Genomic DNA, 13742 nt, shown 5'->3' on the forward strand with positions numbered 1-13742 from the left:
CATACTCGTGTCACTGCTACTCTGTAATAGTTATTCTTCGTTGTGATCTTTGACGTCCACATGATTATTTTCTTATATTACTTTGGACAGGTAAAGGCTTCTGAATTTTCTCAGCTAGCAATTTTAGGTGTTCTATTAAAGTTCCTACAACATCGCTGCACAGGAATGTTTAACACTAATTAGTATTTCCATATACTTTGTTTGTCAGTATGTGTGTGTGTGATAGAGTATGTGTGTGTGTGTGTGTGTGTGTGTGTGTGTGTGTGTGTGTGTGTGAGTGAGAGAGAGAGGGAGAAAATTGTAATAATTCATTTAATAAAAAAAAATAATCGCACCAGTTACACTAGAAGAGGTGTAAACTGTGTGTCTGATATATTTCCGTTAGTCTTCTGCTTGGAAAGAGTTGCCATAAATAACGGCATTTAAAGGTGATGTACTATGGTAAAATTAGCTAAGCCATAAATAACCCTCTTGTGACCCAAGCAGTAGCTGACCACACACACACATACACACACACAGGCTGAGCGTTACAAACTGCTAGTATGGATCAAGGTAAGGTGAAAAAGCTTGGGCATTTTTATGGAGCTGGTTTTATAACCATGCTAGTGCTTTGTAAAAACCAGCAGAAAGGACACGCTTGCATGAAAAGGTGGATCTCTGGGTGAATACAGTCAAATACAGTTTCATGTAAATAGAACATCATGGAAATAAGTTTTTGTTCCTATAGTTCCTTTTTTCATGTATCAGAAATATTGGATTTCTGAAGTCCCATTGGATTGATGATTGTAACGTAAATATACAGTAACCAATTTAGTTGCTGACTATTAAACAATATGGATTTTATTAGATTTTTTTAAATATATCAATTTATAAATTTCTTTACTTACTCTAAAGTATGGCAGGACATTGCAGTCTTCAATCTTACCCACAAAGAGCCGGTGTTGCTGCAGGCTTCCATTCCACCTGAGCAGGAGACTTGAGTCCGTGTCTTTAATCAGTTCACCTTGGTCTCCAATCACCTGTCAGGTGTGCATCCTATTAGGCAGTAATGAAAGCCTACCGCCACTTTGAGAACACTGAAGACCCTAGAACGCTTGGACCAGTTAAAATGATTTCTATATAAAGCTAAATATGCAAGAATTCAACTACAACAGATATGCAAATTGTATGCAAATAGTATGCAAATAAGCAAGGATGTTATTATTTAAATACGTGTAGACTTATTCTTCGGCTCTGTAATCTGTACACAAACATTCCATATGCTAGTTCATATGCTAGTATGCTGGTCTGGTAGTCAACTATGTAAGTTAATAAGCTAATATGCATAAAAGTATGCTAGACAAAGGTTTACTCAGTAATACCATTTGTACATTAACATTACGAGCATGCTATTATGCAGACATAAAAAGTATATACTTGCATATAGTGTGTTAGTATGCTGGTGCACAAGTTAGCATGCTTGTATGCAAATATGCAAGTAGTCTAATAGACAAACATTTTGCACCATTTTCCCCACTAATTTATTTAAATGCAATACACATGATGACAAGCAATTCAAGTGTGCTAGTATGCAAGTGTGCAAATATAGTAAGCATTGCTAGCATGAAGGTATGTTAGTATGCTAGTATGTTTGGATGTAGGTATGCTAGATAGTACGCAGAGACATTTTTAATACTATTGTTTCATACGTTTCTGTATGAACATGCTAGTATAGTAACAAGGAGGCATAATAGTATGCTAGTACGCAAATGTGCATTCTTGTATTCAAGCATGCTAGGGACAGTATGCTCACTTTGGCTGTGTAAGCCCATTTCAGTTTGAAAGTATGCAAATTTGGAGGTATGCTAGTATGTGAGTTTGCTGGAATGCAGATGCTAGCTCATCTCAATGTTCTGTGGCCCTCACAGCACTGGAGATCGAGCATGTTGATTTGGAGTGCACAGTGAACAATGCCCAACACCACACAGAGCTGAATGGAGCAGATGGACTGATCGTGAGGAGAGGTCAACCCTTTACCATCACCCTTTACTTACGAGCTGGCTCACACTTTCAACATGGAAGCAACTTCAAACTCATCACCACTACAGGTAATTCACTCACTCACCCTCACCGGCCAGTTAGCGTTAGGAGAAAATGAAATTATGCTAACTCTGTTTCATTAGCTTACATTTTTTAGTATATTTATTTAAAAGATAGTATGCTACACTATAATTTCCTCGTGGTTTAATATACCAAGACATTGGTTTAGTAATATAGCATTTGTACACACAATATGCTAGTATGGAGCTATGGTTGTATGACTTTGTATAATACTTTTAGCATAAACATGATATTTAACCAGCATATTTTTTTTTTCTTTCAGGCTCAGACCCCTCTGAGCTCGCAGACACTGCTGTAAAATTTGGACTCAGTAAATTTATATCCAAAGTCCGCTGGAGCGCGACAGCAATGTTAGCATCTGAGAGGAGTGTTACACTCACTATTGGCTCTCCTCCTGATGCCCCCATCGGCTTATATCAATTCAGCCTCGAGCAGGCCAGCAAGGAAGTAATGGAAGTCAGTTTGGGCCAGTTTGTGCTGCTCTTTAACCCCTGGTGCAAGAGTAAGATTTCAGAGTTGCTTTGTTGGTACTATTTATCATAAAATATCTTGCATTTTATTCGCTTTCTTTTGGTAAAATGGTTTATTAGCCTGCCCAAGACATCAAATCGACCTTAAGGTGGTGAAACAACATTCTCGTTATGGGCTGTAACAGGAGATTCAGTGTATTTGGCAAGTGAGGCTGAGAGACAAGAGTATGTCCTTTCTCAGGATGGACTGATCTACCGTGGAAAGCCCAAACACATCACTACACTTCCATGGACCTTTGGACAGGTACTCAGTCTCCTTATTTTTGACAGCTACTGAGTAGTATACTTAAATGTTCTCTACCTTAACTACCTATTGTTTTACATTTTCCAAGAAACATTGCCGTTACAAGGCAAATGAGGTGAACGTAGAAGGATCCGTGCTTATACTCCAAACATGCAGGCACAGATCATAACCAAAAACTACAAAGTTGCCAGTTTAATAAGATCTCAATTGAATTGATCATCTATGGGCGATTTTAGCGCAAGGTGTTAGTAGTATCTTTTGAAAAGAGGAGTTCGTCCATTCAGTAGAGTTCCAGACCAAGGTGCATTGAAGCATTATTCTGGTGGCTTGTGGTGGCCCAACTCACTTGACTTACTTAAGATGCTTATGTTGGATTTTCCTTTCATTTGCAGTTCGAGCCTGGAATCTTGGATATCTGTCTGAGAGTTTTGGATGAAAACCCGAAGCATTTGGAAGACCCAGCGCAGGACATTTCAGACAGGAGAAGCCCTGTCTACGTCACCCGAGTCATCAGTGCAATGGTGAGCTGCAACCAGCCAAAATATTTTATAATTATAGGGGCAATCTAAACCCTGGAATTGTGAGGCCAGCCCATCCACCAGATACATTTATGGTTACTAATAGATTATTCTCTATTCCTGGATCAGATAAACAGCAATGATGATAACGGTGTTCTGGTGGGGAACTGGTCAGGAGATTATGAGGACGGCGTCAAACCCACTACATGGAAGGACAGTGGTAGCATTTTACACCAATGGATTGAACAGAACTGCACAGGAGTGCGATACGGACAGTGCTGGGTGTTGGCCGCTGTGGCATGCTCAGGTCATTAAAACACCTTCAGTCAATGCACCAGTAGATCAACTTTAGCCCTAACACAGGACAACCAATGATTTGAAGCTAACCATCCCTGTTGTTGTGTGCAGTGTCCCGGGCGCTGGGCATCCCCTGCCGAGTGGTCACCAACTATGAATCAGCTCATGACACAAACAGCAACCTGCTCATCGAACGCTACTACAACGAGATTGATGAGGATATAAGTGATGACTCCATATGGTGAGATTTTGACACTTTTCAAAGATTAAACCCAAGCTTTTGCTTTTCTTCTAATATTTTGGCAGCATGTTAAACTATGGTTTGCCTAAATTCAGTATATTTCCACTCAACATCTCATGCTTGCATCTGTGCAGGAACTTTCATGTATGGGTGGAGAGTTGGATGACCCGTCCTGACCTTAGGCTCGGCTACGAGGGTTGGCAGGCCAGCGATCCCACGCCACAAGAAACAAGCGATGGTAGAGATTCTCAGTTTAAAGTGATCAATGAACAGTCATTCATCTTCAGGAAGAAATACAAAGCCTATTCTGGGAACATTTGGCTTGAGGTAGAAATACACCCTGGATGGGGCAGCAGTCCATCATAGAGCACCGTGCAAACACACGTTCTTACATTCACCCATACCTAGGGGCAACCTAGATACCCACCTAACTGAACCAAGGAACCTGGGGCTGTGAGGCAGCACTGCTATCTGCTATACCACAGTGCCATACTGTCTACAATATTTTAAAAAATATTTCAGACTGATAATAAGTCTGCTCAGTTTGGTTCTTTTCTTCTTTGTTCGATCAGGGGTGTACTGCTGTGGTCCAGTCCCTGTGAGAGCAATAAAGGAAGGCGACCTGAGCGCAAATTACGACGCTCCGTTTGTTTACGCTGAGGTGAATGCAGATGTTGTAGAATACATCGTACTGGGTGATGACAAAGTGGTAAAAGTAGGAGGATCAGCTACTCACGTGGGCCAGTGTATCAGCACCAAGGCAGTGGGCACAGACGAGAGAGAGGACATCACACACCTCTACAAATACCCTGAAGGTAAAACGGATATATGCTTGAGTGCTAGAAGCAATTACAAATTCCAGGAGTTAACGACTACCACAATTGAGCCTCGGGAAAGTGATAAGCGTAGATCTTTTGCAGGTTCAGAAGAGGAGAGGCAGGTGTTTGAGAAGGCCAACCACATAAACCGGCTAATCCAGAACGAGGAAGAGCCCGGCCTGTATGCGAAGATCAAACTGAACCCTGATATGATGGTGGGTTCAGACTTTGACGTGTACGCGCAGGTCAAAAACAACACGGACACGGTGAAGAACTGCCGTCTGATGTTTTATGCCCAGGCTGTGACCTATAACGGCAAACTCGGGGGGACATGCGGCCTGACAGAGCTCAGTGAGGTTAACCTTGCCCCGATGGAAGGTAAGAGTCGACTATTTCCTCTTGTCTAGTAACTGGCTAGAGAAAATACAATAGAGTAGGATAAGATACAATAAGTGCAAACACTAGCCACAGTAAATATAATTACCTTCATAAAGCAATTATCCTGGATGCATCTCCCGTAGTAGCCAGGTCCTTCGAATGTAGCGATCTCATTGTCAATATCCTCAAATTTAGGCCCAAACAGTGCTTAACTACGCTGTCTCTCTAGAAATCTGCCTAATATGTTATGCTAATATTTAATACTGGTGTGTACTCAATCGCATAGTGCAACTGTGTCTATTCCCACATTCCATTTCAGGAAGTGAGGCAACACTTTGCCTAAAATATTCAGAGTATGGAAAAGCCATAACTCAAGACAGGATGATCAAACTGGTTGCACTGCTTATCGACTTGGAGACCAAGGAGCTTCAGAGAGAAACGAAGACTATAGTACTGGAGAGCCCTTCCATTATCATCCTGGTACGGGTGACAACACATTATTTAGAGCTCTTATAGTAACGAAACCAAAGAATGTTTCCTAAATCAGCACATAGATCTGATCAATGCAAATCTGATTCCTCTGTAGGTTCTCGGGGATCCTAAAGTAGGCCAGCCTGTTTTGGTTGATGTGACGCTGCAGAATCCTCTGCCTGAATCGCTGGAAAACTGCTTCTTCTCTTTACATGGAGCCAACCTGACAGCCGGCACGGCCATCACTAAAGCGTAAGCCGATGCATGTCAACGTGAGCACGTAGATGTGAACTGCTCGTTCATGATGTGTGAGAAGTTCTTCATGGTTGATGAGGACCCAGTTAGGGGACTGTATAGCTTTAATAGCATTACTTGAAATGGAAAGGGTTCAGTTATACATTGAAAACTCCAGTATTGAAATCGTTAGATTTGCAAATTGGCAAAACAGCCCATAAAAATACATTGTTCTTTTGTATTGTTGTCGATTCCCTGGATTACTTTATAAAGGCATATCTCCCTGTTTTTCCCCCGTCAGTGTTGGGACAGTTGGTCCTGAGGACCTCGCCACTGCTGAGTTTGAGTTCACACCCATGGCGTCAGGAAGACGAAAACTAGTGATCGACTTCTCGTCTGATAAACTCAGCAACGTCCACGGATACAGTAACATAACTATCGAAGAATAAATGCCTTCGTTCTTCGCTGACCAAAACGGATTCGTATTTCGCTCAGAGTTTACAGATTGCGTTTTCATGAGATTACATGCTTACGTTACAAGAACAGAAACTAAATCACTTCCTTTTCACAACATTATATGCAACTATAAATGGATAAGTAGTACATCAGTCTTTCATTTTCTTTTCAAAAATGTAACCTTTAGCAACCTGCTGTGGTATAAGTGGAATAAAAGCCACACTACCCTCTTCATGAGTCTTTTTCTAGAACGGTATTTTATTTTCCGTTAATCTGTTACTAGGGGTGGTGCAAATGCGCCACCGAGAATTTACACCAATAAATGTTTACAAAAAAAAAAAAACCCCACCTAACTAGCCGACCAAAGACTTTTCCCCCATAGCGTTCTCACCACACCCTTCTTCAGTCTGTTTACTATTTTATTTAACTTTGTACTCTCACAGTGATCAAAGCTTGGTTCTCTCTTGGAAAACATTTAAGATCCTGAAGCTTGCGGCCAGAAAAGTTTACAAAAGCTATCAGACGCTCTGTGAGAGGAGCCTGAAGATGAAACCAAACCATCGGTGAGCAAATATTATTTGGATGGTGGTCAATTCTTTTTACTGTTACTTTTATTAAACACCTTAAAAAACAAAACAATTCGAACCGAATCTTTGCTGTGGTCAGAAACTAATAGCAATAAAGGGTAAAGGATTATTAAGATACTATAAAAATCACTGTGAATTCAATGCTGTTTTTAAAACCTAAAACAGCCTATGACCCATGACCCAAAACATCTAAATGCTAGTGCAAGAGGAGGCGGAGCTTTCTAATCCGACAGTTAACCGACTGATTGGTTGAACGTTAGTGGTCCACATTATTAGTTTACTCCCTCGTTTATACAGTCTGGGACGCCTCATAGATATTTTATTGGCAGTATGGCGATATGATGATATAATATTGATATTGTGATCCATTATGTAATTAGTAGTACACTTTTCCAATGAGATATCAAGGGCATCCTCAGTATATATATTTTATTATAACAAATTACAAACTGAACGGAAGCACCTGATTACAATTTTGTTCTAAATCTTAAACATTTTCAAACATTTTTATTTATTTGTTTTTTTGTACAGAAAATTGATTTCCCCTCATTTAATTTGATTCTCGTAGATGTTAAATTTATGTTATTATAAAATGCAACACTACTGTTGTCCTGGCATTTCATTTCACGGCCGCTGTAAATTGAAGAGGAAAATATTTGTGAGATTTTCTATCAAATTCAAACACGAAAACAGAGCTGCATTTGTGAAAATCAGGCGGTCGTTTATCCAATCGGAACATGGTTATCACCTTTGGGGGGGGCAGAGGGGGGAGAAAAGAAACAGAGACAGTTTGTTTAGTTAAGACCTGCTGTTAATGTTCTCTCCAACATGTCATGAATTATCAGCGCAAATTCTGAAAAAAAATACTGCTTTCTGATTGGCCACTTTGAGGACTTTTTTTTTTCCAGCAACATACTATGAAATGTACCTGCCTTTTGAAAGAGAAGAACCAGCATACAGTAGATACATTTCTTCACATGAATATCAACCACAGTGTGGAGTCAGTAGCGTAACACTTGGGCGATACGAGCAAAAAATATCGTTATCTTTGCCACAAAAAAAAAAATCTGTCTCCCCAAATTTTTTCTAATAAATACATAGCAAAATCAATGTATTATGTAAAATATCATTGTATATTTAGTATAGAAATATATCATCATCATCATCATCCAGATCACTTCTTTTAAGTTCTGTCTTCATACTTTGGAAGGCAGAGCCTGAGCAGAAAAAAATACATCGTGCTAAGCCACTCTTGTAATGTTACAGCATTCAGCTACAAGGTAAAGTTTTGTTCATGTTTATTGATTACTGTTTATCGTTAATGTTTATAAGAAGTCACACTGTGTTGAAGAACTCAAATTTTCAGTAAGGAGTAAAGAGATTTTTTTTTTTGCCAAATTATTACTATAATTACTACAAATTATTACTATTACTGTTACTTTAGAAAATATGACACAGACTTCCATTTCTTGTTAGTACATATGAACCATTTGTCTTAATCAATACATAGCCAGATCAACGTATTAGGTAAAATAGTCTTAGGTAAACTTACAAAACCAAACTTTGGGAGGTGAAAGAAAAAAAAAAGAAAAAAAAAAGAAAAAAAGTTCTAGTTGATCCAAGATGGCTGCTGTCGTAATGTTCCAGGGTTAAGCTACACTGTGAGGTTTATGCTCATGTTTGTAGATTACAGGTAGTTGTATCACTGTGTCATGGTTTGAGGAAGATCTTAACAGGAAATGGAAATACTCCAGTGCAACAGAATGTTCAAAATGTCTTGGCTGATTCATAATGGACTTCTATGTCACCCAAAAAGGAGGGGGTGTCTGTCCAAAATGGCTGCTGTCGTAAGGTTACCACAATGTTCTAGCATTCAGCTACATGGGTGAAATTGATTTTATGGACTATAGGACATCACGCTGTGTTCGAGAACGTGGTTTGAGGAAAATATTTATAGGAAACATTTTGGCCAAATTACTGCTATTTCTTTAACAAAGTGTCATCGGTACTAACAAGTAATGGAAGTCTGTGTCACCCAAAAGCTTTTCTATTCAAAACAAACCCAAATCAGTACATCGTGGGAAAAAAAAATAAAAGGAGTATAATATACGTAATTCAAGACGGCCGCTCTCATAACGTTCATGTGTATAGATTACGGAAAGTCACATGGTTTGAGGACAAATTTTTTAGATTGAGATAGATTTCCATTTCTTATTATAGCTCCAAACGGAGCAAACATCAGAAACCAAACATGTCTATTTGGAAACGTGTTTACATTCGATTTTTTTTAAATGAATTAGTACTATTTCTTTAACACAAAAGTTTCATATGGGCGAGCTTTATTTCTCCAAATAAGATTCAAGATCGTGATAACACCACACTCAGAGTATATTGCCCAGCCCTAATTGGCGCCGCTCCAATGGCAGCTGATGATGAAGGTCTGTCACTGTCACTGTTTATTTCCTTTATATCAGCTACCTAGTCTGTATAACTGAGCAAATGAAAAATGGGGGGTATGGAGGGATGGGGGGTTGGGGGTTCTGAGCAAGACTTTTTTCACAAACACCTCATGGGGTTACTAATAAGGAAACAAAGCCTAATCACACCCTAAATCAGTAAAACTAAAAAAAGCACAAAAAAACAAACAAAAACCTCCTCTAATAACGATAAGACGGCAGAGTCATGTTCACGTTCGCTCTGTCGGTGAAAACTCAGCAGGAATTATTATTTTTTTCCTTCTAAAAACCGAACACAAAGGCCAGAAGCTGAGGATCTGGCCTGATCTCAGCTGATCGGCTGGTGACGGTGGAATCAGAGTCCAGACTGAGGATGGAGGGATCAGTCGGTCGAGAAGAGATCTCCGGCCGAGGGCAGCGGCGCCAGTCCTCCGGTGACGTTGGGTAGGAGCGAGAGGTCAGGCAGGCTCTGGATGTGAGACTTGAGCTCTTTGCGCACCTGAGTTACTCGCGCCAGCTTCTGCTTGTACTCCTGTAACACCACAACCGAAATGTTCATTTGGTTGAATTCTGGATTCTGACCGTCTAACAGCCTTAATCGTTTCCATAGTGACGGCTCACAGTGATGAGTGAGAACAGGAGCTCACGTGTTTTCGTAGATGTTTCCGCAATGTTAAAACGGATGAAAAGCTGAGCTGTTATATCAGCGCGGTATAAACCTAACCTTGATACTTAATAGTCATCGGATCTTCTGTTATGGGTTTATAATTTGACGACGTCTCTCCTTAACCTTCACCATGTCACAGAGAAATTCATTTCTTTGGTTTGTTTTTTTAGCAAAAAAAAAAAATTGTAAAAGGTTACATGTACACATTACAAGACAACAAGGTGCGTCTCTTGTCTCTCGGTGATTCTGACGCTAGCTATATTGTTTGGGCTACTGTACTGTACTAAACCCCTGTTTAGACTCAATGTGTGTGTGTGTGTGTTTTATATAAAGCGCAGCATGACAGGATGCTGTACCTCGAGTTTTTTCTCCCTCTCGCTCAGCGCCTCCTTCTGGCTGTTGATGTATTCGGTGAGCATGCGGGCCAACTGTCTGCGGTCCTCCAGCTCGGCTGCCAGTCTCCCGTTATACTCAGCCAGCAGAAGACACGCCTCATCCACCGTCTTAGAGAGCTTATCTGCTGCCTCCTTATCTGCACATCACATAAAACACGATATACCAACAGATAAACGGCCTGGAACCATGAACACCTCATTTTAGCATTTAGTGTATTTTAATGATGAACAAAGTTTCCAGAGCAGCAAATAAAATACATTTTTAAAAATGTATGTTTTTAATCCCATTCCATGGAATGATATGTAATATTTATAAAGGTTAATAATTTTCTGTGGGGTAAAAAGTCTTGGGGGGGACATAACTCATTCTTACACCAAGTTTAATTTCAAATAAAACAAATATGATTATTAATAATAAATGACTGGTAATAAAAGAAATATTAAAATAAAAAATAAATATCAAGTTATTAATAAACAAGTGACTAGCTGGATAAACAAACAAATAGTGTGTTAATAATAATAATAATAATCACAAAATAATAATAATACATAAATAAGATTATGATATACAATGTTTTCGGTTTATTACAAATGATATATAGCAAAACAAAAATGACCTTCAATATGCTTTTTCTTCCATTATCATATTAGACAATGTCGTACAGATTTACTCTGAAATGACAAAAGGAAAAAAAACAGCTCATTTCTCTTTGTTGTGTTTAAAAAAAAAATTTTTTTTTAAAAATATTTATTTATTTACTTATGCGATGTCCGGTTTGCATCGTGGGTGTGAAGACAGAATTACAAAACTCAGGCCCAATACAGCACGCAATCGATTGTAAAACACTCTGGACTCTTATTTCAGAGCGGGTCCCTGAGCCTGACCTGTGATCTTCTCAAGCAGAGAGACGTCCTGCACCTCCTGAGGCAGCGAGGCGATCTTTTGCCGCACGGTGGCGTCTCCGGACGCAGCATTCTCCAGGTCCTGCAGGGCTTTAACCAGCTCCTCCGTCTGTTCCAAAATGCACAAAACGATTCGGTTGCGGTTCTCAATTATTACTTTAATCAAGTCAGACATGTGAGGAGACTTTTAAAGCGAGAGAAGAAAATATATCTCACCCAAAAAAAAGTTTAAATAAAAATTCAGGGACCAACCCACGTCCGGTTGTTTTCTGACATGGATTAGGACACAACGTGATGTACTGTAATCTATAAAAACTACAGGAATTTCACTGTATATCGAATGGTGTAATATTACGGGGCGGCCATCTTATTATCTTAGCGTAGCCTCCTAAACTCCGCCTCCTGAAGTCACCCTGCCCACTTCAGCACCATATATTGAATGAAATAATAACAATGTGATTAAAAGCAGATGTTATGAAGGTTTGTCCATGTATTAATGCACTGAGTTTTTCGGGTGAGACCTTTTATTTCTAGGTACGTTAGCCTTGTAGTAAAAGCATCTGATTTTTTGGTCCAAATGACCAGTGTTTATACCAGCTGTGGGCCGGTGGCGTCTGTCTCGTGGGGAGAATACTGCGCCCTGTAATCGTCGTCATCATCTTCCTCTTCCTCTTCCTGAACCTTCTGGAACGTTCTTTTCAGCCCCTTCTTCTCGTCTGCTATAAAACACATAAAATAAGGCCCTATTAAAACGATAGCAAACAGACTCAGGGAAAGGAGGCGTGGCCTAGTTGTCAGTTAGTCCACGTGAAAGGAGGCGTGGCCCACATATCTGTAAGTTTACCAGGAGTGTGTTTGTGTACCAACCTGCAACTTTGTGTCTGGGGCTGTTGGAGTCCTCAATGGCCAGTTTGAGCTGCTGGATAAAATCGGCACGGTAGAGACTGCGCTCCTGCCAGATGTTCAACAGCCTCTCCATGTGCTTCCTGCAGCTCTCATCTGTTTCCCTATACACATACACACACACAGATATTATTAAATGGAGGAATATGAGGTCGAATAGGGAAAGACAGAAACAGGTACAGGTGATAAAGAGAAACAACGTGTGAGAAACAGACTTTCCTTTGCCCAGGACACACCGACCTCGCTACATGTGAGCAGGCATCAACAAGGACGCCTTCAAAATCCCGCGTGAACTCGGGTCCTTTCTTCTTACTGTTCTGAATAACGTCGTTGGCGAGGTAAAGGAAGGTCAGCTTCCGGCTGCTTTTGGCTGTGAAAGAAGAAACAGAATTCGCAAAATCACAAGTTTATACGTTATTAAACGCTGAGTGTTATCTTCCACGTGTTATATTTTTCGTAGATTAAGACCAGGACTGTACTAAACTTTACTACAATGTTTATAAAGTATCAACCCATACCTTTTTTCAGCTCTTTATGCCACACACGTACGATGGTGCCTGAATGTTTGCGGTGGTGTATGATCCACAGCGACAGCGTCTGGACGCTCTGCTGCGAGTTACTCAGCTCGGACAGCTTCTTCTCCAAGGCGGACTCGGAAAACGACGACATGACGACGTGGAACGCTAAACCGGAGATCCGAACACAACCAGGGGAAACTCTGGGTCTGATTGTTTAGCGGCGGTGTCAATACATGTCGCGGCCAGACTAACGGACAAACGAATCTGCGGCTTTGCTGGGAGATCTGATGGTGACCTGAACATATGAGACATGAGAAAGGTTTAGTTGGAGTAAAAACAAACAAACAAACAAACAAACAAACAAACAACACATTGTAGTCATGCATCACAAATAATCACACAAGGTGTTCAATGTTTACAGATGAATTGTGAAGTGTCATTCTAACTGGATTATTGAAAATGTGCTTACTGATAATCCTTAAGCACTGGCCCTATCCCATATGCCACTCTACTCCTTGTAGAAGTGCACTACACAGGATAAGGGCTAACAGTTTCTACGCCCTACCTAGAGCATTTACGTGCTCAAAAGCAAGCGATTTGGGATCCAGCCCAAGGTAAAGTGTGATGCACGTTTTGACATTCGTCTTGTTAAGTGACAAAAACACACCACATCGCGCACAGAGAAGCACAAAATATCTGAAACATGTCAAATATATCTTCATGACAGTAGCTAACCTTTTTTTAAGGAATCCAAAATAGTTTTTCCCGCTAGCAAGGAGAGCTAGCCAAGTTAGCAAAGATGGCCGGCGTGGAGTTTGTCCACTTCGCGTCCAAAAAACAGTTTAAAAGTTTGCTCTCTCCAGTTCGTAACCTATAAACGTTGTCGCGGAATAGTGCAAAATTTTGAAAACCCGTTCCAGTGGTGTATGACGTGTCGCTAACGCGATTATTAACTCGCAGGGAAACGCATTTTTACGTCGCAAACGCTCACTAGCTGGGTAAACAAACACACGACGGAGTTCGTCG

General features: G+C 40.3%; 2 protein-coding genes across 3 annotated transcripts; one reads left to right on the top strand and one right to left on the bottom strand.

Annotated features, from left to right (window-relative positions):
- Positions 1-458: 458 nt before the first annotated feature.
- Positions 459-6517, top strand: tgm2a (transglutaminase 2, C polypeptide A). Its single transcript, XM_017487554.3, has 13 exons — positions 459-552; positions 1908-2087; positions 2363-2602; positions 2756-2874; positions 3267-3395; positions 3522-3699; positions 3801-3930; positions 4065-4168; positions 4503-4745; positions 4851-5126; positions 5446-5606; positions 5713-5849; positions 6133-6517. The coding sequence occupies exons 1-13, from the start codon at positions 543-545 to the stop codon at positions 6278-6280; spliced, it is 2055 nt and encodes a 684-aa protein (XP_017343043.1). The 5' UTR covers positions 459-542; the 3' UTR covers positions 6281-6517.
- Positions 6518-8155: 1638 nt separating this feature from the next.
- rprd1b (regulation of nuclear pre-mRNA domain containing 1B) lies at positions 8156-13737 on the bottom strand. Of its 2 annotated transcripts, none has more exons than XM_017487558.3 (8): positions 13452-13737; positions 12717-13011; positions 12439-12568; positions 12163-12302; positions 11890-12011; positions 11278-11404; positions 10354-10529; positions 8156-9862 (listed from the first exon to the last, which is right to left on the bottom strand). In XM_017487558.3, exons 2-8 carry the CDS (start codon positions 12865-12867, stop codon positions 9713-9715), a joined length of 996 nt encoding a protein of 331 aa, XP_017343047.1. In that variant the 5' UTR covers positions 12868-13011; positions 13452-13737; the 3' UTR covers positions 8156-9712. The 2 variants fall into 2 exon arrangements, with proteins under 2 accessions (XP_017343047.1, XP_017343046.1); XM_017487557.3 differs by having other exon boundaries at positions 11890-12014; positions 13452-13733.
- Between the last annotated feature and the right edge of the window lie 5 nt (positions 13738-13742).

The sequence above is a fragment of the Ictalurus punctatus genome, chromosome 15, assembly GCF_001660625.3.
Source record: "Ictalurus punctatus breed USDA103 chromosome 15, Coco_2.0, whole genome shotgun sequence".
In the NCBI taxonomy this organism is placed as follows: domain Eukaryota; kingdom Metazoa; phylum Chordata; class Actinopteri; order Siluriformes; family Ictaluridae; genus Ictalurus; species Ictalurus punctatus.